General features: G+C 47.2%; 1 protein-coding gene across 1 annotated transcript in view; it reads right to left on the bottom strand.

Annotated features, from left to right (window-relative positions):
- The window catches only part of TMEM132C (transmembrane protein 132C), a 399,704-nt gene that overhangs the window by 14,459 nt on the left and 363,509 nt on the right, over positions 1 to 21,736 (bottom strand). The window contains exons 5-6 of the mRNA XM_047761948.1: positions 18,413 to 18,556; positions 98 to 303 (exon numbers count right to left, since the gene is read on the bottom strand). Coding sequence (XP_047617904.1) covers positions 98 to 303; positions 18,413 to 18,556 — 350 coding nt within the window. The remainder of the gene's footprint in view (positions 1 to 97; positions 304 to 18,412; positions 18,557 to 21,736) is intronic.

Consider the following 21,736-nt stretch of genomic DNA (forward strand, 5'->3'; position numbering starts at 1 on the left):
GCAGCACCTACTTCGAGCTGGACCCTGCATTGACTCCTTTAGTGTTAAGTAAGGTCAGTATCTACAGCCTCTGATCCATCTCCCATCCCGGGCTCACCTCTTATTGGCCACGATGGGGACCCTCCAGCCTTTAATCTGGCTCAGCTCTGTGTCAGAGACTTCGATCTGCAGAGGCAGCCGGGGGACCCACACAGTGACGTGCAGGGGGGCGCTGAGGTGCTGGTATGTGAAGTTCACTACTGCATCCACCTTGCCTTTCATCTCTTTGCCATTGACAAAGATGTAGTCACAGCGGTCGGACACCTGCCAAGACAGAGAGGGGATGGAGGAGAAGTTCCCGGGCCCTGGGGACAAGCTTTCTGCCATTTAGCCTTTTCTCTAGCAAAGCACACAAATCTCTAGCTTGATTTAGGTTCCTGCCAGTGTAGAGCTTGAGACGAGGATTCGATGCAGTTGATTTACTTGGGAGGTGGACCCAGGGTCCAGGGCCCAGGGAACAGGTTGAGGGGGGGTCAAAGAAACAGGGAAAGTGAGTAGAAAGGTACATTATTGTGTTTGCTGCTATAACCATTTGGCTTCATTTTTGGGGGGCCTCATGGAAAGCCTACAAAATTGTCCACCTGCAGGATAAAGAGGCAGAAATATTATATTTCTCTTATTATTAATATTAATTATTATTATTATTAAGAGGCAGAAATATATTTAGCTTGTTATATTATTATTATTAAGATTATTATTATCTCTTTTTATTATATATTATATTATAATACTCCTCTTCCACATCCCACTGGGTGACAGCTGCCTGTGTGTTAATTCCAGGCTGAGGCGCAGGCCCTGGGATGGAAAGCAGAAGTGGCTTGAGAGAAGCAGAGATTCACCTGGCAAACCGGAACCTGCACAGAACTGCAGCTGGGTCTGGACTCTGAGTGGGCCCAGGGAATGTAACGTGGGCACCAGAGGTGTCTGTTCTCCAGCCTGATGTCTGCTCAGATGAGCTGCACTCCCATCCTGCCCCATCCAGTCTCCCAGGATCTGAAGGGCTTTGGACCACCTTCCTCTCCAGCACAGCTCTCCCGGTTCCTGCATGCTCGGCTCCCATCAGGGGAACACCCAGCTCTTCGCACATGTGGTTCCCTTTCTCCGGGAACACCCTTTCCTCCCTGTTTGTCTGGCACCTCCCTGACCCCCAGGATTGTGTATGTATTCGTACTGTTATCCTTTATCCTGTGAACAGCAGTGTCGCATTAGTGATGACCAGCCTATGTTTCCTTCCTCTGTATTCCTCCCTTTACTTTTATGATAGCAGATCATGGCCCCAGGAAAGAGATAGAGCCCAAAGCAAAACAAACACACAGAAGAAAGAAAATAAAAACAAAGATCTGCAAGCAATTAGATTCTGTGTTCCAGAGTCTAAACCCTGAAGGGGGTGAATCTATTTACAGACCCATGGACATCCTCATCTTGCCAAGAAACAGCTAGAGGATGCCTGTCTCCCTGGAAGCAGGGTGCACAGCAGGGGGAACCACATCAGAGGTAACCCATGTGGACAACTGATGGTGCCCCCCAGGAACTGCACACAGAACACTTGAAGACTAGAAGCCCCCTTCCCCAAGGCCTGGACAGGAGTTAAGTCTCCTAGAAATTAGACTGGGATTATGCTCTGCCACCATAAGGAATTGAAAACTGAAAACAGATATGAAATTGGGTTATAGAGAAGCAACATGACCCAACTTGCATAGCCAAGTTTATGGGATGTGATTTACACTGGCTCCATGTGTCCATATCAACCACTAAACTGTGACATGATTGAAGGCAATGCATCTATCTTTTTCTTCTTTGATCTCTTAGTTCCTCACACCAGCTGTTCATGAAGCAGGAGCTCAGCAAGGTGAATAATGAGTGGATGGAGGGATGAATGGGTAGGTGGATGGATGGGTAGATGTATGTATGTATGTATGTATGAATGGATGGGTGGATGAGAGGATGGATGGATGAGTGGATGGGTGGATGGATAGGTGGGTGGATGGATAGGTGGGTGGATGGATGCATGAATGAGTGAATGGATAGGTGGATGGATGAATGAATGGATGAGTGGATGAATGGATGAGTGGAAGGATGGATGGCTAAGTGGGTGGACAGATGGATGCATGGACAGCTGGAGAGTGCATGAACAGAGCCCTTTCTCCATGGAGATGTGTGCTCCTAGACAACCAGGCAAGGATCTTGGGATGAGAGAAGATGTGAGTGACTGAGATTAAGATGGAACCAAGAGCAGTGGGAACACAAGAAGTTAAGTGGAAAACTTCCAAAAAGCTCCAGAGCTGTGTTTCCTAACCTTTTATGGGTCTCTGACCTCTGTGAGGACACACATACAGCTAATTCTTGCTATAGAAATGCACGTGCATAGAGTCGTGTGTAGCATTTCAGAGTTAATGAAGCCACACATGGACTCTTCCCCCACTTCTTACCAGGCTGAGCTGTAATTGCCAATTTGCTTGTCTGTCTCCTGTCCAGGTTGTATACTCTGAAAGGAGCAGCATCTCCTTTGTGGGGGCGGCGGGGGGGAAGGGCAGTGATCTGTGGCCCCAGTTAAATAACATCTGATGCTGAGCAATGAACTCTTGTGATCGCCCTCTCTTTCCCCAGCCTCCAGGAACTATGGATGGCTACTCTGGGCCCAATTTTCATCTTCAACTTGCACTTTTGTTTGGAGGGGCAGCTGGTGAGGGCTGGGTTGAGAGAATTTCCTCCATCTGCCAGGGACTGTGGCTGGGAGCAGTTGGGAGGGGAACCCACGCCGGATCTTCTCACTCGTGGTCAAGAGTGGTTTAAAAGTGTTTACATACTGATTAAGGGCGGAAACCAATTTGAGTCACTGTCCCAGACTTGTCATTAGCATGTAAACACTGTCCTGGATGTGGGCAGGCATTAGCATAATAGCCAGGCAAGAGTTATATCCGTAATCACTTCTTTAATCAATGTTGTAATTTACAGACCATTGACTTCCTCATTTATTACCTTTCTGAGCTCTGGTGGGAGGGAACCTGGCCGCTCCAGAATATATAAATAATTAAGAGGACCGCCAAGGGTATGAAGCCGCTGGGCATGATAGAGCCATTGTCACTGTTATTCCTGAAGGTGCCATAAATGTCTGGGGAAGTCTCTGGATGTATTAATCATCTCCTAAGTGGCCAGCAGTGGGAACCACAGTGTTGCAAAATGAGCTGGCTTGTCTGCAAAAAAAGAACCCCAAACCCTGTAGGGATCTTTCCAGCTCCTTGGCTCCATTTCTGAGAATCTTTCTTAAAACCTCTCATTGTGGGTGGGCTGCCCATTGAGAACTCTGCCCGCTGGCCCCTGCTCACGCTGACGTTTAAACTATCCATTCTGGGAGTTCCCGTCGTGGCGCAGTGGTTAACAAATCCGACTAGGAACCACGAGGTTGCAGGTTCGGTCCCTGCCCTTGCTCAGTGGGTTAGCCATCCGGCGTTGCCGTGAGCTGTGGTGTAGGTTGCAGACGCGGCTCGGATCCCACGTTGCTGTGGCTCTGGCGTAGGCCGGTGGCTACAGCTCCGATTCAACCCCTAGCCTGGGAATCTCCATGTGCCGTGGGAGCGGCCGAAGAAATAGCAACAACAACAGACAAAAGACAAAAAAAAAAAAAACTATCCATTCTGAACCCATCGTGGCCATCGGACCAGCCATTGATGTCTGCTCTTAAGGACCTGGAGGGGGCAGGGTGGGTCACGTGGATTCTGGTTGAGTGGCATACGGTCAGGTGACATCTCCTATTGTCATTCAGGCCTTGGCAACTTCCCAGAGACATCATCTGCCTCTGAGGGAGGAACCTGGGGACCATTTTCTATGAGGCAAGCAAAGAGATCTATTGGCAACCGCTGACCTCCCTCAGCAGTGTGGTTTTTATCAGCACCTCTTCACCCAAGTGGGTTCTCAAGCTTGAGGGAGCATCAGAGAGGGTTTGTCAACTATGCCCAAACTGCGGGGCCCCAAAAGTTTCACATGGAGCAGGTCTGGGGTGGCGCCCCCATGTTTACAACTTTAACAAGTTCCTGGTAGATGCTGATACCCCAGGTCGGGGGACCACAGGTGGTGACTGACTCTTTGAAATAAGGCAACTGTCCCTTCTTCAATATCTCCATGGCATTTTTTTTTTTTTTTTTTTGCTTTTTAGGGCCACACCTGCAGCATATGGAAGTTCCCAGGCTGTGGATCAAATTAGAGCTGCAGCTGCCAGCCTACACCACAGCCTACACCACAGCCTAAGCCACAGCCACAGCAACGCCAGATCTGAGCCACAACTGCAACCTACACCACAGCTCACGGCAACACTGGATCCTTAACCCACTGAGTGAGGCCAGGGATTGAACCCGTGTCCTCATGGATAGTACTTGGATTTGTTTCTGCTGAGCCACAAGGGGAACTCCTTCATGGCCTCTTATACATCCTGTCTTGGTTGGTTGGGGCTGCTAGAATAGAATACCAGAGCTGGGGGGCTTAAACAGCAGACATTTATTTCTCACTGTTCCAGAGTCTGGGAAGGCCAAGGTCAAGTTGCCAGTAGAGCCAGTGGCTGGTGGGGGCCCACTCCTGGCTACAGACACCGTCTTCTCTCTGTGTCATCACTTGGTGAAAGGGCTGGGGGAGCTCTCTGGAGCCTCTTCTTTTTAAATTTTTTTAAAATTTAATTTTTTTTTCCTTTTACAGCTGCAGCTGTGGCATATGGAGGTTCCCAGGCTGGGGCTTGAGTCAGAGCTACAGTTGCCGGCCTACGCCACAGCCACAGCAACGCCAAATCCAAGCCGCATCTGCAACTTATGGCAATGCTGGATCCTTAACCCACTGAGCAAGGCCAGGGATCCAACCTACATCCTCATGGGCACTATATCAGGTTCTTAGCATGCTGAGCCACAATGGAAACTCCTCTTCTTTTTTTAAAAAAGGCATTTTACTATGAATGTGCAGGAGTTAATTAATTAAACTCCTGTCACTATTGCTGCTCCTAAATAATAATGGCCAAATTTACATAGCATTTTTTTTTTTTTGGCCACATCTGGGCATGTGGAAGTTACTGGGCAAGGGATGGAACCCAAGCCAGAGCAGTGACAACACTAGATGCTTAACCCACTGAGCCACAAGGGAACTCCTGGAGCTTCTTCTAAGAGCGCGCACTCATTCACAAAAGCTCCGCTCTCATAACCTAATCACCTCTCTGAACTTCTGACTTCTAATACCATCATACTGGGGTTTTTAAGTCTCATCATAGGAAAATGGTTGCACTCAAACATTCATGCATACACATGCCTTTCATGACTGTAATCATTTAGCTCTGATGTTTTCAATACCATCTCTGTGCCAATGGCTCCCCAATCCAACCTCCAGCTAATGAAGTGCTTATTCACCATTTCTATGTGGCTCTCTAATGAGCTTCTGCAACTTAATATCTTCAGAAATCAAACTTCAGGTATAGGTCTTCCCTCTTAGGAGGCTGGGGGTGGCAAATGGACATTAAGCCCAGATACAGAAAAATGACTTACATTTTTCTTTTTAATGGCCGTACCTGTGGCACATGGAAGTTCCCAGGCTAGAGGTGGAATTGGAGCTGCAGACGCAGGCCTATGCCACAGCCACAGCAATGCCAGAACCGAGTCACATCTGAGACCTATATAACAGCAGTGTCAACGCCAGGTCCTTAACCCACTGAGAGAAGCCAGAGATTGAACTTGCATCCTCATGAACACTATGTCATGTTCTTAACCCCCTGAGCCACAATGAAAACTCCCCACTGTATTCAATTTTGTTACAAGCCTGAACTTTGGAAGCATTTGAACTTTCTACCTCGATGTCTTGTTGGTCCCACAGACTAGACTGAACAGTTTGGGGGGCCCTGCTGGGAGGGACAGTGGGCTGCTGCCAGGCTTGGAGGTATGGAAAGCCAACCCCAGGGAGTTCCCTGGTGGCCTAGGGCTTAAGGATCCATCACTGTCATTACTATGGCTTGGGTTCCATCCCTGGCCCCAGAACTTCTGCATGCCGTGGGCATGGCCAAAAAAGAGGAAAGCCAGCCCTAAGAGTGCCCATACCCGACAGCAGGCTGCCTCCCTTTCTGTGTCTGCTTCCTCCTCTGCTTTCCCCAATTCACCACCGGTCATAGCTAAGTGCCCACATTTATTTACTTACTTTGCTATCATTCTCTATTTTTATTTTTATTTTTGCACTGTGTCCCCATGAGCGGTATGCAGAGCTTGAAGCTCACCCCACTGAGAATCAGGCTGAGCGTCCCTCCATGGGGCACATCGTAGGGATGGCTGGGGACAGTGCCCTGGGCCACCGTTTGCCAGATGGTTTCTTCATGCAGACAATGTGAGGTTCTCTCAATGGAGAATGAAATGGCCAGAAACTATCTGAACATCCCCAGAGAAGAAGGTTGCCAAGGCAACCATGGCATGTGCCCTTTCTGGGAAAAAGGTACTCAGATACCTGACTCCCCACTCCTGCCCTCACTCAGTGCTGACCTTCTCACGCCGCCCCTGACACCCACCTACCGCACATGCATGCGTGCGCGCACGCACACACACACACACACACACACACACACACACACACACACACACACACACAGGAACGCAAGGAGACGGGCTTTCCTTGGTGACTGTAAGTTTCATAAGAAGGACAAATGTTCACTAAGTGCTTGCAGTGAACCAGTAAGATGTCACATGAAACATTTCCTTGAAACCCCACTATGAACATATGACACAGCTACATTTTAAAATCAGATCTGTATTTCAAACGAGGAAACCAAATGCACTGAGAGGTGATGTAACTTGCCTAAGATCACACAGCTGGTGGTCAGTGAGTCAGAATTTAAACAAAATTGACCCTGGACTTCTGCTTTTAGCCATGGTACCAATTGGTTCGGTTCTGTGCTGATCGACTTGTTGGTTTTGGTTCTTTTTTTTTTTTTTTTTGTCTTTTTAGGGCTGCACCCATATGGAAATTCCCAGGCTAGGGGTCGAATCAGAGCTACAGCTGCCGGCCTACACTGCAGCCAAAGCAACACAGGATACAAGCCGCATCTGCAATGCTGGATCCTTGAGTAAGATCAGGGATCAAACCTGCATCCTCATGGATACTAGTCATGTTCATAACCTGCTGAACCACAAAATGGGAACTCTGATTTTGGATCTTATCCCTTTCCTTCTCTTGTGGGCAGACAGAACTCTATTTCCTTTTAATGATGTGCCTGGCTTTGGCCAAGAGAAGGCAGAAAAAAGTGACAGCCAACCTATGCAGGCTCAGGCTGAAGAGATGTCCTGGGTTTCTGCCAGCCCTGTGAACTCTGCCATGAGAGGAACTTAAAGACGCTGAGACCTCTCAGCCCAGCCCTGGAATGAGGCACCTGGACCCCATCCCAGACTGACCTGCAGTAAGAGCCCAACCGCAGCCAAGGCCCCAGACCTCCAGGTGACCTGCAAATGCATACGTGGGAAGAAAAGATCGTCATTTTCAAAAACTGAGCGTTGGGGTCACTTGCTACGTGGCAGAGCTGACCGAGTTATTTGGCTAAGAGCTGAAGTGAAGAGGACTCTGCCTGGAACTGTCAGGAGCCCTCATTTGCCTTCTGTCTCCTCCTCACTCCACTCTCTCTTTATTCCACCCCCTTTCTCTCCTCCTCAGGCAGCAGAGAGGCCACTGAAGGGTTGGGGAGGAAGCCCTGCTCCCAGGTTCAAGGACGGCCCACAGTTTCTGGAATTCTCCAAGCCAGAGCTTCTGATCCAAGGGCAGTGATTTCTGCTGCCCTGGCTTTGTGCTGGGAGAACCCCTTTCCTTTCTCTATGCCCTGTTTTCCCACAGAACTTCTGGTCTCTCTAGCATCTTACCCACAATTTGCCCTCCCCCCACCCCACCGCCTGCAGCTGCCAGAGAGACTTTTACAGGAGGTCTGCTGCCGTCCCCAACAGTTCCTGCCTTATCACAGTGCCTGGCAGTGACTTTCCTAACACCTCTGGAAGACAGGAAAAGGGAAAAGAGAGAAATCAGGACTAAGCAGTATCTCAGACACAAACGTCTGTGCGTTCCTCCCCTTCGCTTCCTGCTCCTTGCTAAGGGCAGCCCAATGGAATCCACACAGAAATCTGCTGTGATAAATCAGACTTTATCCAGCTAACAATGCAAAGTGCTGCAGGGGCTTGGAGAGGCTGGGCGGGTCTCAGCTCGGGGATCCTGTCCAACCAGGGGCTGGCAGGGCTGGCAGGGCTGGTGGGGCTGGTCGAGCTGGGCGGGGCCTGGCTCATGTGGGACCATGGGATGGCAGAACCCTGGCCAGGGTGATGAGACCCAGAGGAAGCTGGATTTCCTTGCAGGAGGCTCCAAATGTGTGGCCAGCCTTGTCTTTGAGTTGTGGCCGATCCCTTACTGCTCTAAGGGTCCTATTCCTCATCCAGCAAACACGGAATCCTTTTCTTTGGACAAATATGTCCTGTGTTGCTATGATGCCCTGGGCATTTTTCCAGGCACAGGAGATGCAGAAGTGAATGATGAGGAGACTTTGCTCAGGAAGTTCCATTTGGGGAGTGTGGGGTTAGACAGTCAACAAGAAGGTAACTGTGGGCAATAAGTACTATGAGAAAAATAAAATTAGGAAACAAGATGGGGAGTCATATTTAAACAGCTCTTACCTATCAGGAAGGTGGCAGCCTGGCGAGATTTGGGGGAAGAAAGTTCCAGGAAGATAAGAATATCTAGCATGTATTAAGTGCCTGCTGTATGCCAGCTTATGTTCTAAAAGGACATAGGTACTGACTCCTTTTGTCCTTGCACAAAGCATTTTACAGGGAAGCAAATGGAAGCACAGAGAGGTTGGCTAACTTGTCCAAGGTCACACAGCTAGTCAGACTGGACTGGATCTGAAAGCAGTTGTCTAGCTTAAAAAAAAAATGTTGCAGAGTTCCCTTGCGGTGCAACAGCTTAAGAATATGGTGTCATCACTGCATAGGTTGCTGCTCTGGCACAGGTTTGATCCCTGGCTAGGGACCTCCCATATGCTGTGGGCAGGGCCAAAAAAAAAAAAAAAAAGAAAAAGAAAAAGAAAAGAAAACAAACCCCAAAAACCACTTTGCCAATTTAATTGGTAGAAAGTTAATTTCAGCCCTTTCATTTCTGAATTAAAAAGCAAGTTCTTCAGACTTGTTGTTGCCTGGGGAAGGTGGGAGGGGGGAAGGGAGTGGGATGGGTTTGGCGTTTGGGGTTAGTAGATGCAAACTATTCCATTTAGAATGGATAAGCAATGAGGTCCTGCTGTACAGCACAGGGAACTCTTTCCAGTCTCTTGGGCTAGAACATGATGGAAGATAGTGTGAGAAAAAGAATGTGTACATATATGTATGACTGGGTCACTTTGCCATACAGCAGAAATTGAAAGAACATTGTAAATCAACTATAATTTTTTAAAAAGGGTAAAAAATTTAAAAAAAAAGAAGAAAAAAATTTTTTTTCGGTCTTTTTAGGCCTGCACCTGTGGCATATGGAAGTTCCCAGGCCAGGGTTCGAACCGGAGCTGTAGCTGCTGGCCTGCGCCACAGCCACAGCAACATGGGATTCGGGCCTTGCCTGTGACCTACACCACAGCTCACAGCAACGCTGAATCTTTAACCCACTGAGAAAGGCCAGGGATTGAACCTACATCCTCATGGATACTAGTCCGGTTCATTAACTGCTGAGCCACGAAGGGAACTCCAAAAAGAAAATTCTTGAGGTCTGTGATCAAGTCTTCTTTCTCACAATTTCCAGACACTAATAGGCAAAGCCTTTACTAAACTGTATTTCTTTCCTTCTCTTTTTAAAAGTTTGAATCATGTAATTATGCACAATAACTTGTCTAGGATCAGGGGCCCATCTTCATCCTCTCAGCACATACTGCCAAAAGGAAAATTAGATGCAAAATAAATTTTTTTGGAGGGGAAAAAACCCCTTTTTTGATGTTTTAAATATCAATTTTTATTAAATTAATTTATATGCACCAAGATATTTCTGACATTATCAAAGTGTATACATTTAAGATATACGAGATGTTTTGATATAAGTATCTGCAGTGAAAAGTTCACCACGATCAAGCTAACAACGGACCCATCTCCTCATGTAGTTACCGTTGTGTGTGTATATATATGTGTGTGTGTTGAGAAGATTTCATTTAGGATCTAGCCCCTTAGCAAATTTCAAGTGTATGGTATGCAAAGACCCTAGCGCAGGAATATTCTGACCTGTTTTAGAAGCAGGAGGAAGACTGGCTGATCCAAGCAGGCCAGGGCCTGTGATGCAGGAGAAGAACAGCATCCCAAATCAGCCAGGAGAATTAAGTTGGAAATCCCACAAACACAGGGTGTGGCCCTGTGCCTGGCACACAGAAGGCAAACAGCCACACGGGGGCCCAGCCGACTGGATCTGCGGAGGGTGCGGCAAACGGGATGAATGAGCCCCCAAAAGCATATAGACAAGGATCTTTGATTATTTTTTGTCTTTTAGGGCCGCACCAGAGGCATATGGAGGTTCCCAGGCTAGGGATCCAATCGGAACTGTAGCTGCCGACCTACACCACAGCCACAGCAACGCCAGATCCTTAACCCACTGAGTGAGGCCGGGGATCGAACACATGTCCTCATGGATCCCAGTAAGCCATGACAGCAACTCCCAGAGAAACTGATTTCTGAAGCCTCCTGTGCCTGCAGCCTACAATGCCCTAGACCTTCCATTATAAGACAGTCTCTCCCCTTTCTTAAGCCACTTTGAGAGTTTTAGTCATTCAACAACTGCATCAGCCTTGATAAAGACATCATGGACCGTTGGGAGGTGGGTTTATGATGCTGCGGGAGACCAAAACCTTGTTCTCAGTTGGATTTCAGTAGAGAGGTCAAAGAAGGGCAGACATTTTAGTATCTGGCAGGAGAAAAAGCTAAGACTGGAAAAGCTTTAGACCAAATCTAAATCTCCCCTGAGGCAATTCAGATAGGCAGTTCCAAGCTGGACTTCTTTACCCTGTGCTTCATGGAGCTGGCCAGAAGCTTTTCCTCAAGCCAAGGGCCATCCACTTTCAGCTGCAGGATCCCCAGGGCTTCAAAACCTCTGTTTCCAGCTAAGCAAATCCAGATGGAACCTCCCTTTGGCTCAAATAAGATCCGACTCATAAATAAACGGTTTTCTTTTTTGCAAAAAGTCTTTTATTAGAACACTGTATTCTTGATGGCTTGAGACAGAGGGTCAGAACAACCTGCTCTCTCATGCCCAGTTCCAGGCATTAATTTCCTCTGACTAGCCTCTCCCGGGAAGGAACACATGGCTCGATTCCTACCAGTTGAACGCTCTGAGCCTGTGCTTCCTAAGGAACGTCCATGAGGGTGGGCATGCCTGCACCTGTGCATCCAATATTCTGTAGGTGCCACTCAATATGGTAGCCCTTAGCCACCCCTTTGGCCAGGAGCACCCTCTCTCTGACTGTGACAAACACGAATGCCCCCAAACATTGCCAAATGTCCCCAGGGGGGTTACGATCTCCCCAGGAAGAGAACCTCTGCTCCAAGTCTACGTGGGAAGTGAGAAAGCTAACTGAATGTGTTGTCTTATCCTCTTCCTCCCTTCCTAGGGCCACATCCATGGTATATGGAAGTTCCCAGGCTAGGAGTCAAATCAGAGCTGTAGCTGCCAGCCTACACCACAACCACAGCAACACAGAATCCCTGACCCACTGAGTGAGGCCAGGGATCAAACCTGCATCCTCATGGTTATTAGTCAGATTCCTTTCTGCTGCACCACCATGGGAACTCTCGCCCTGTCTTTCTATAACTATGTTAATGCTGGCAAGGTCTTACAAGGTCGGTATGCAAGGTACCCATTTTGCAAATGAATGAACTGAGGCAGGAATGACTTTTCTGCTGCGGTTTGCATCTCAGCAGGAAGGAATGCTGGCGCTAGATGAAACTTTCCTGGAGCTTTATGCTAGAGATCCCTGGCCCAGAAAGCAGCACGGTTGGGCAATGTCACACAGCCTTGCCTGGCACTCAGGACTCCTTTGCTTTCCTTGACTTTCTTTTATTCTTAGTATGGCTCTTAAGGATAAAGACCTTTGAGCATTTCTTTTTTAAAATTTATTTTATTTTATTTTGTCTTTTTAGTGCCGCACCTGTGGCATATGGAAGTTCCCAGGCTGGGGGTGCAATCAGAGCTGAGGCTGCCAGCCTATGCCGCAGCCACAGCCACACCAGCTCCAAGCCACATCTGCCACAAACGCTGCAGCTTGCGGCAACACCCGATCCTTAACCCACTGAACGAGTTCAGGGATGGAACCCACATCCTCAGGGACACTAGTCGGGTTCTTAACATGCTGAGCCACAACAGGAACTCCCCAGCATTTCTTCTAGAGCTTGTTGGATTCAAGAAGCACAAATGAGGAACCTCTCTTCCCGACCTGAGAAAAAAGTTTGCCTATTTTTCTACCGGGTGTGGGGATATCATTCACAGTAGTAATCAGTCTCACAGACTCTTTAAAAAACTTCAGGTTGTTATTAAAGAACTTAGCCCTCTCAAGGACCTGGAGCTTGTGGAATCAATAGTAAATTCAGTTGGGAGAAAGCTTTGTGCTGACGGGAGTCATTTCACAGGGAAAAATAAGACTGTTGCTTAGGCGAGGTTGCTTTCCATGTATTAGAACTAAGGCGGACTTCTTTGGTTAGCAGTGGGGGATGGGGTGGGGGGGGGGAAGCAGAGCCCCTGCTGGTTGCCCATATACATTATTTTTTAGCTCTGCACTGGGATCCATTAGCTGGAACTGTGCCCTGGAGGTCAGACAGGCTGCACTGGAAATTCAACAAATGAGCTTACCATAACGATGCTTTAACTCTCAGCATTCCCACCCTGCCAAGAAAGCACAGGCAGGGCTGCAGACCAGGGTAGGGGCCCCCCCAGGAAGCCCAGGGTGGTAGATCCTAGTGTCAACCTGGTGGTGATGAGAGAGTGGATAGAACACCGAGGAAGTCAGGGATACACAGTCAATAGCAGGCATTGATAGTCATTATCTTCCCTGCTAACTGACCCAAACATCTCCTCCTAGGAGACCACCTTATCCAGAGTCGCCCTTCACCCTCAGGCCATGTCCTAGTCCAGCACCTGCTGCATTGCCTTCAACGCCCTCATCACCACCTGCAATAGGCTTATCTGCCTGTGACTGTCTGCTCCCTCTATCACTCGAATCCAGGCTCCATGAGGGCAGGTGCCTCCTGTTCTATTCATGGCCAATACACCTTTGCTGAATGAATCATGATGTGTTGTGGGAAGACACGGAGCGTTGTCAACGCCAAGACACCATCTCCTTGTGGACCACAAGTAAGAAAGCCTCTGCAAACTGATCTGTGCTGTGGCATCAACTCCAAGGCTCATCTTTTTTTTTTTTTTTTGCTTTTTAGGGCCAACGTGGCACATGGAGGCCCCAGGCTAGGGGTCAAATCAGAGCCACAGCTGTCGGCCTACACCACAGCTGCAGCAAGTTGGGATCTGAGCCATGCCAGCGACTCACACCACAGCTCACGGCAACACCAGATCCTCAACCCAGTGAGTGAGGCCAGGGATCGAACCGGCAACCTCATGGTTCCTAGTCGGATTCATTTCTGAGACTCCACAATGGGAACTCCCCCCAAGGCTCATTTTTATTTCAAGGATGCTCAAATGTGGACAAACATGTGTGGCGAGTACTCTGGGATGGTGACGTAGAGGTTGGCAGTATTTGTCCCTGTTAGGTATTTTCCTTCCTGGTAAAGTCCCTGGGCTTCTGTTGGGCAAATTTCTGCCCTTCTCTGGGCTGTTGCTTTTTCATTTCTTGAACATAAATGAACACATATGCTGATCCCCGCTGGTCTCTCCACTCATGTGTCATGACTCCTCTTGACCTGAACTCTGAACACATGGCAGACCAGACTCCTTGTCATTTGTGGTTCTTTCATGCCCCACATTGGCCTACCTTCACCCAAAGGCCCAGCGGTAAGGGATATTTGTGAGGCATCAAAAGTGAGATGGGGGCATGGGCAGAAATGTGTACATTACAGAACCCCGCCTCCATAAAACAAGCCAGGACAGAAAACCCTTCCATGTGTTTGTTTAAAAAATACAGATGTTGGGAGTTCCTGTCGTGGCTCAGAGGTCAACTAACCTGACTAGGAACCATGACGATGCGGGTTGGATCCCTGGCCTTGCTCAGTGGGTTAAGGAACTGGTGTTGCTGTGAGCTGTGGTGTAGATTGCAGATGCAGCTCGGATCCAGGGTTGCTGTGGCTGTGGTGTAGGCCTGCAGCTACAGATCCGATTCGATCCCTAGCCTGGAAACCTCCATATGCCGCGGGTGCGGCCCTAAAAAGCAAAATAATAATAATAATAATAAAAATACAGATGTATACACACATGCCTTGATGTGTGTGTGTTTATGATCAGATGAGCATGGAGAAAGGCCAAGAAAGACATCAGTTTGTAATTACCGCTGATTACCTGAAGGCTAGAAAGGTATGCTGTAGCATGTTTGTGTGTCTGTAGATCTGCCAGTTCTTAACATTTTTCCTTTATTTATTTATTTGTTTATAATTGAAGTACATTTGATTTATGACATTTTGTTAAGTTCAGGTGTACAGCAAAATGACATTATATATGTATGTACGTATGTATACATACACAAACAATACATATACATGTCTTCTTTTCAGGTTAATTTCCTGAATATGTATATGAATATATATATATATAATTGAATACATACACACACATATATATGTCCTCTTTTTCAGATGAATTTCCATTAGAGGTTATTATAAGATAGTGAATATATTTCCCTGTGCTGTAGAATAGGTCTTTGTTGTTTATCTCTTTTATATACAGTTGTGTGTCTCTGTTAATCCTAAACTCCTAATTTATCCCTCCTCCCTACCTTTCCCCTTTGGCAACCATCGGTTTGTCTTCTATGTCTATGAGTCTATTTCTGTTTTGTTAGTTTGATTTGCCAACTTAAAAAGTCCATGTTAAAAAAAAACAGTTTGTGTGACACGATCTCATTTTTATAAAATGACATCTCCCTCTGTGGTTACCCATACACGTGCCAAAAGAGATTATGTACAAAGTGATTGCCAAACTCTTTCATACAGAGACCACATCCTGTATGAGTCCATGTATGTGAAATGCCCCCCAAAGGCAAATCTATAGAGACAGAAAGTAGATTAGTGTTTGCCCAGGGCTGAGGGTGGGAATGGGGATTAACAGTAAATGGGGTGACAAAAATATTTCAAAACTGGGTCATGGGGACGGTTACCAACTCAGTAAGTTTCCTAAAATGTCACTCAATCATACACTTGAAATGAACTACATCCAATTCTGATTTTTCAGCCACACGATGCCTTCCACACAAAGTACACCTGTGGGCGTCCAGTAGGTAACCCTTGGCTTCCCCAGTAGGATCGTCACGGGAATTGCCAGGCTCAGAGGTAAGTCTTTTCCTTGTGTTGGCTTCTGGGTCTGTATTTTATTTGTTTAATGAAACTTATTAATCCTTAACACAATGGCTTTTTTTTTTTTTTTTTGCTTTTTAGGGCCACACCTGCAGCATACAGAAGTTCCCAGGCTAGGGATCGAATCAGAGCTGCAGCTACTGGCCTAAGTCACAGCAACACCAGATCTGAGCCGAATCTATGACCCAAATCCTTATGGACACTATGTCAAGTTCTTAACCTGCCAAGGCACAATGGGAACACCATCTCTTTCTTTTTACTTATTTTGAACCCAACTCCTAGAGAATTTAAGTTAAGCTTGTATTTCCCTTGGAGGATTTTTTTTTTTTATGATCTTCGTTCCCTCTCATTCTCCTCCTATAGATTTGGGGGTCTTCTACAAAGCTCTTTGGGCTGAGTGCTATCATTAGTCACACTTCATTTCCCAGGTGATTGAGACAACTCCACAGTCAGAAAATGGTGATAGGGTTAGAACTCTTTACTGCCACCTACTGGAGGGTTTGCATAACAATTTTAATTTTTATTTATTTATTTTTTTTATGGCTGCTCCTGTGGCATAAGGAAGTTCCCAGGCTAGGGGTTGAATCAGAACTGCAGCTGCCAGCCTACCCCACAGCCACAGCAACATGGGATCCAAGCCACATCTGCAGCCTACACCATACCTTGCGGCAACGCCAAATCCTCAATCCAATGAGTGAGACCAGGGATTGAATCCACATCCTCACAGAGACAACACTGGTTGCTTAACCTGCTAAGCCGTAACAGGAACTCCATGGCATAACAATTTAAATTGTGTGAACTCGCCCTGTGATGCTGGCACCAACTGCGGTGGACAATCTTAGCAAAGTGGTGTCCGTGCTGGGGGTGGGGTCTGCAGAGAAGGATTCTCCCCCCTCCCACCCCCCACCCCCGATCCCAGGTTTCCCCTCTACACCCTAGGCATCCCCATCAAATGTCTGGTCTGTAAGGTTCTTTTCTGCTCACACAAGTTGTTTAAACCTAGCAAGACTAATTACTCTCTGTCAGACTTGATTTGAAGGGGAAAAAAGCATTATGTGGATGCTTTCTTTTGGATATTATGTTTTTCTTTGGCTAGGGTTCAAAAAACACAAAGAAAGGCCAAATGCTTAGTTTCTGGCTTGGAAAAACCCTGACTGTTTTACGGTCTGAGCGGCATTGTGGGTGACGGATCATGGGAACTGTGGACGGAAAAGACCAAAACTTAGGGTCCTTCCCTCAAGACACTTAGTTTCTAGAGCAGGGATTTCTCTAGACATACCTTTTTCTTTGAAGGGCAAAACAGTAACTATTTCAGACTTCCGGGCCATATGGTTTCTGTGAAAACTACTTTTTTTTCTTTTTAGGGCTGCACTTGCAGCATATGGAAGTTTCCAGGCTAGGGGTCGAATCAGAGCTACAGCTTCTGTTTTTACACCACAGCCACAGCAACACGGGATCCGAGCCACATCTGTGACCTACACCACAGCTCACGGCAACACTGGATCCTTAAACCCACTGATGGAGGCCAGGGATCAAACCCGCATCCTCATGGATACTAGTCGGATTCATTTCTGCTGCACCACACTGGGAACTCCCTGTAAAAACTATTTAAAAGCAACCTTAGTAATATGGAAATAGATTTGAAAGAATGAAATGTTGCCATGTGCAGCAACGTGGATGGACTTGGAGGGCACTATGCTTAGTGAAATAAGTCAGACAGAGAAAGACAAATACTGTATGCTATCATTTATATCGGGAATCTAAAAAATACAACAAACTAGTGAATAAAACAAAAAAGAAGCAGACTCACAGGTATAGAGAGCAAACCCGTGGGTACCAGTGGTGGGAAGGAGGGGCAATATAAGGGTAGGGGGAAAAATAAGGATCATTATGGGATTATATGAAACCTTGTGGGCAAAACTTTTGAAAATTATAAAGCACTTCCACATGTGCAATTTAAAGACTCTTTCATTCAATAAAAAATTCGAGAAAAGAAATAGATTTGAGCAGTCACATTCCAATAAAACTATATTTACAAAGCAGGCCATGGGCTGAATTTGGCCCAAGGTTCATAATTTCCCCTACAGAATAGCGGTTTCAATGGCTGTCCCGTAGGCTGGACCCATGCTGTAGGGGTATTTTATATTTTACTTTTTACCCACCGTAGTTGAGTTTTGAAAAAAATTACATTTGGTGGCCAACACTGAAAAACAAGGTGACTTTTATGAAATCTGCACCTTCTCTTGAAGATAGAACAATCCTGAATTCGCATTTACTCATGGCTGCTATTGGCAGGAGTTGACTGTTGCATGTGAACGAGGCACATGCCTGACTTACCACTTCACTCATTGAAATCACCTGTTTGGGGGAGTTCCTGTTGTGGCTCAGTGGTAAGAACCCAACTAGTATCCATGAGGATGCCGGTTTGATCCCTGGTCTTACTCAGCGGGTTAAGGATCTGGCATTGCCATGAGCTGTGGTGTAGGTCACAGACGCAGCGTGGATCTGGTGTTGCTATGGCTGGGGTGTAGGCCGGCAGCTGCAGTTCTGATTTGACTCCTAGCCTGAGAACTTCCAGATGCCATGGGTATGGGCCTAAAAAGACTCAACATTAAAAAAACAAAAAAAAACCTGTTTGGTTACTGTAGGTGTTTGGGGCTTGACCCATGGTCCAGAGCACAGTTGATGAAACCTAGGCTGGCATGATGTCCAATTAAGAGATAGAAATGAAAAAAGTTTGGGGAATCCACCGGGAGGGTGGTATACACAAACCAACCTGCTGAATGTCTGATTTCACCTCAACTCCCATAGGCAATGGGCTGCCCACAGGAAGTCTGCACCAGAGGGTTAATGGAATCACTTACTTTGATGACATCCTCGTCTGTGGACTTGCACTCCACCGACTCCGAGATATCCGTCACTGCACTGTTCTCCTCCACAGAGACCACCTTGATGGGCATAGCCACCGTCTTTCCCGTGAGGATGGCAGTATTCAGAACCTCAGTATCCTGCCGGGAGAACCAGACACATCTGGGTCAAGGGAGCCATGCAGTTCTCTTGGGCGCTGGGGAAAGCCTTGCAAGGTGTGTGCCAGGCTGTCCTTGTTTAGACACGACACAGCAGCCTCACCTTAGGAACCTGGGCGAAATTCTTCTCTGATTAACCAAGAACATGTCACAATTTACTTTTAGTTTATTTGTGAGCATTTTCCTTATTTTTTCCACAACAATAGAAAAATATGTTTCCTTTTTCTCCATGGCACAGACCGAGTAAAAGTTACACATCAGGGAGGTTTTGGGCTGTAAGCAACAGACATGGACTCTGGCTACTTTGAGCAGGAAGGTGCTCTGGTAAGCTGGAGAACACAAGGGGCTCGTGTTCGGTGTTCTTGTCATGGCTCAGTGGTAACGAAACCAACTGGGATCCATGAGGATGCGGGTTCCATCCCTGGCCTCACATAGTGGGTTAAGGATCCAGTGTTGCTGTGGCTGTGGTGCAGGCCGGCAGCTGTAGCTCCAATTCAACCCCTAGCCTGGGAACTTACATATGCTGTGAGTGCGGTCCTTAAAAAAAGCACCAAAAAAAAAAAAAAATGCTCATGTTCTCATCCCCAGAACCTGTGCATCTGTTACTTTACATGGTAAAAGGGATTTTTCAGTGGCGACTAGGCTAAGGATCTGGAGATGGGAAGATGATACTGGATTATCTGGGGGCAGACCCAACATCATGGTAAGAGGGAGCCAATGCAGGGGCGCGCGCAGGTTGGGGGGTGGTCAGATGAAGAGAAGGTGACGGGGTGATGGAGGCAGAAGTCAGAGTGATACATGATCAGGATCCAGGAGGTGTGGGCTGCCTCGGGAAGCAGGAAAAGGAAGCGATGTCCCCCTAGAGCCTGCAGAGGGAAGATGGCCCTGCCGAATCCGAGTTTCAGCCCCCTAAGACTCATTTCTGACGGCTCACTTTCACTTATTTATATGATAAACTTGTATTCGTTTGTTACAGCAGCCACAGGAAATGAATTGTGGGTTCTTACTGGGTAGGTCCTAGGATACCCACGGGATCAAAGGAAAACCTGAAGAAGCTTTTTGGAGAGGCAGGACCAAGGACAGCTTCCAGGGGTATTGAAAAGAGAGAAGGGTGGGCAGTGTCTCCAGAGTGACGTGGAGCGAATGGCTTCAACCATTTCTTTCTTTCTTTCCTTTTTTTTTTTTGTCTTTTTGCCTTTTCTAGGGCTGCTCCCATGGTATATGGAGATTTCCAGGCTAGGGGTCTAATCAGAGCTGTAGCCACAGCAACTCGGGATCCAAGCCTCGTCTGCAACCTATACCACAGCTCACAGCAATGCCGGATCCTTAACCCGCTGATCAAGGCCAGGGATAGAACCCGCAACCTCATGGTTCCTAGTCGGATTTGCTAACCACTGAGCCACGACAGGAACTCCCAGCTTCAACCATTTCTATCCTTGAGTGACTCTGCTTAAGATTTAAGTTTTCGGGAGGCAGAAGCTGATCGGTCTTATCATGGTGCCCATCCATTACCAAGGGGTGGATGGGGCCACTCCGACCCACATGCCTACCAAGAAGGACTCCAACTGGCAAGAGGTAGTGTTAAAAAAGAATTCAGAGCTGTGTCATCAGAAGAAGACAGAATGGATGGATTTCCCATCAGGCAAACCACACAACAGATGACCACCACAAGGTCAGCGAGTCAGGCAATTTTTACCCCCAAATGTCCATGACCCCTACACCTTGGTAGTGGGCACCAGGCCACTGGGTTTCATTGTTTTGTGCAGATGTTTTGGCATACCTCCAGCTAAGGGCCTGGAGATGGGAAGATGATCTTGGGGGTGGACCCAACATCGCTGTAAGAGTGGCTTCATTGTTTTGTGCAGACTTTTCGGCAAACCCAACTGTCTTCCTCTGTTGCCCCATGAGGGGTCCAGGGACTTTGGTTTATCCCGTTCCTATTGACTTCATGCAAAATGATTAGCATCATCTCACGCATGCGGTGGTTTGCAAAGTGATAAAGACAACGCCTTCTCTTTTGAGTCTGTAAGCACGCCCTGCTTGTACTTTTGTAATCCGTTTCTCTATGGCCAAATGAAGATGAAAAATGTCTGTGGCTTTGGAACATCTATTGGTAGCTTTTCCCCTTTGGGTCAACTTCTCCCCAAGTCCCTCTCCAGAACTACTGCTCCACTTTGAAGCAAGAGATGCAAGGGAAGAGATTTTTCTCAGTTCTTCCTCCAGGAAAGCCACTGACACAGAAATGACCTTTTGCATTAAACAAGAGCAGAGCTGAAAGAGTCATCAGTAATAAGTAGAGAGCAAGCCTCTTTCCGATTCTGGTGCCCATCAGCCAAGCAGTTCCTTAACCCTCTGCCACGTCTTCTCTTGGGTCCACAGGATTCCTGGAGCTGGAGCTGCAATCTGGGCAGTTTGCACACTGGCTATTATAGATGCTAAGAATACCACAGACATTCCCCAAGTCCATTTTCAGCTTCATTACAGGTAATGTGCTCAGAGTTCCGTCTTAACATTTTCTTTCTCAGAATGGTCTTTGGCTAATGGCTTCATTAAAGCAGGAAACTCCCTTGTGGATTAATTGTGATTAGCTTTCTAATGGTCACTGCAGTCTCTTTCTCTCCATCTCTCTCTCTCTCACGTACACACACACACACACACACCCTCCTCTAACGCTTCCTATCCCCAAACTGAAATTACATCAAGATTAAGACTGGTAGGTCATTAGACATTTTCTCACCGACCAAGATCAATTTCAAAAGCAGAAATTAACAAATGGGTGAAGAAAGCAGCGGTCATCACAACGGGATAAACTGGTTAAGCCACAGGGACGAAGCTCCTGTACTTAAAAATTCCTTTCCTGATCAATAGTGTTGGTGAATGAGGAGTTCCTGGTGTGGCTCAGTGACAATGAACATGACTAGTATCCATGAGGATGCCAGTTCTATCCCTGGCCTCGCCCAGTGGGTTAAGGATCCGGCATTGCCGTGAGCTGTGGTGTAGGTTGCAGAGATCCCGTGTTGCTGTGGCTGTGGTGTAGGCCAATAGCTGCAGCTCCAATTCCACGCCTAGCCTGAGAACTTCCATATGCTGTCGGGGCAGCCCTAAAAAGCAAACAAAAATAAGTTTTGGTGAATGGGAGCTCCTGCTGTGGCACAGTGGGCT

This window comes from Phacochoerus africanus, chromosome 15 (assembly GCF_016906955.1).
Source record: "Phacochoerus africanus isolate WHEZ1 chromosome 15, ROS_Pafr_v1, whole genome shotgun sequence".
Taxonomy (NCBI): domain Eukaryota; kingdom Metazoa; phylum Chordata; class Mammalia; order Artiodactyla; family Suidae; genus Phacochoerus; species Phacochoerus africanus.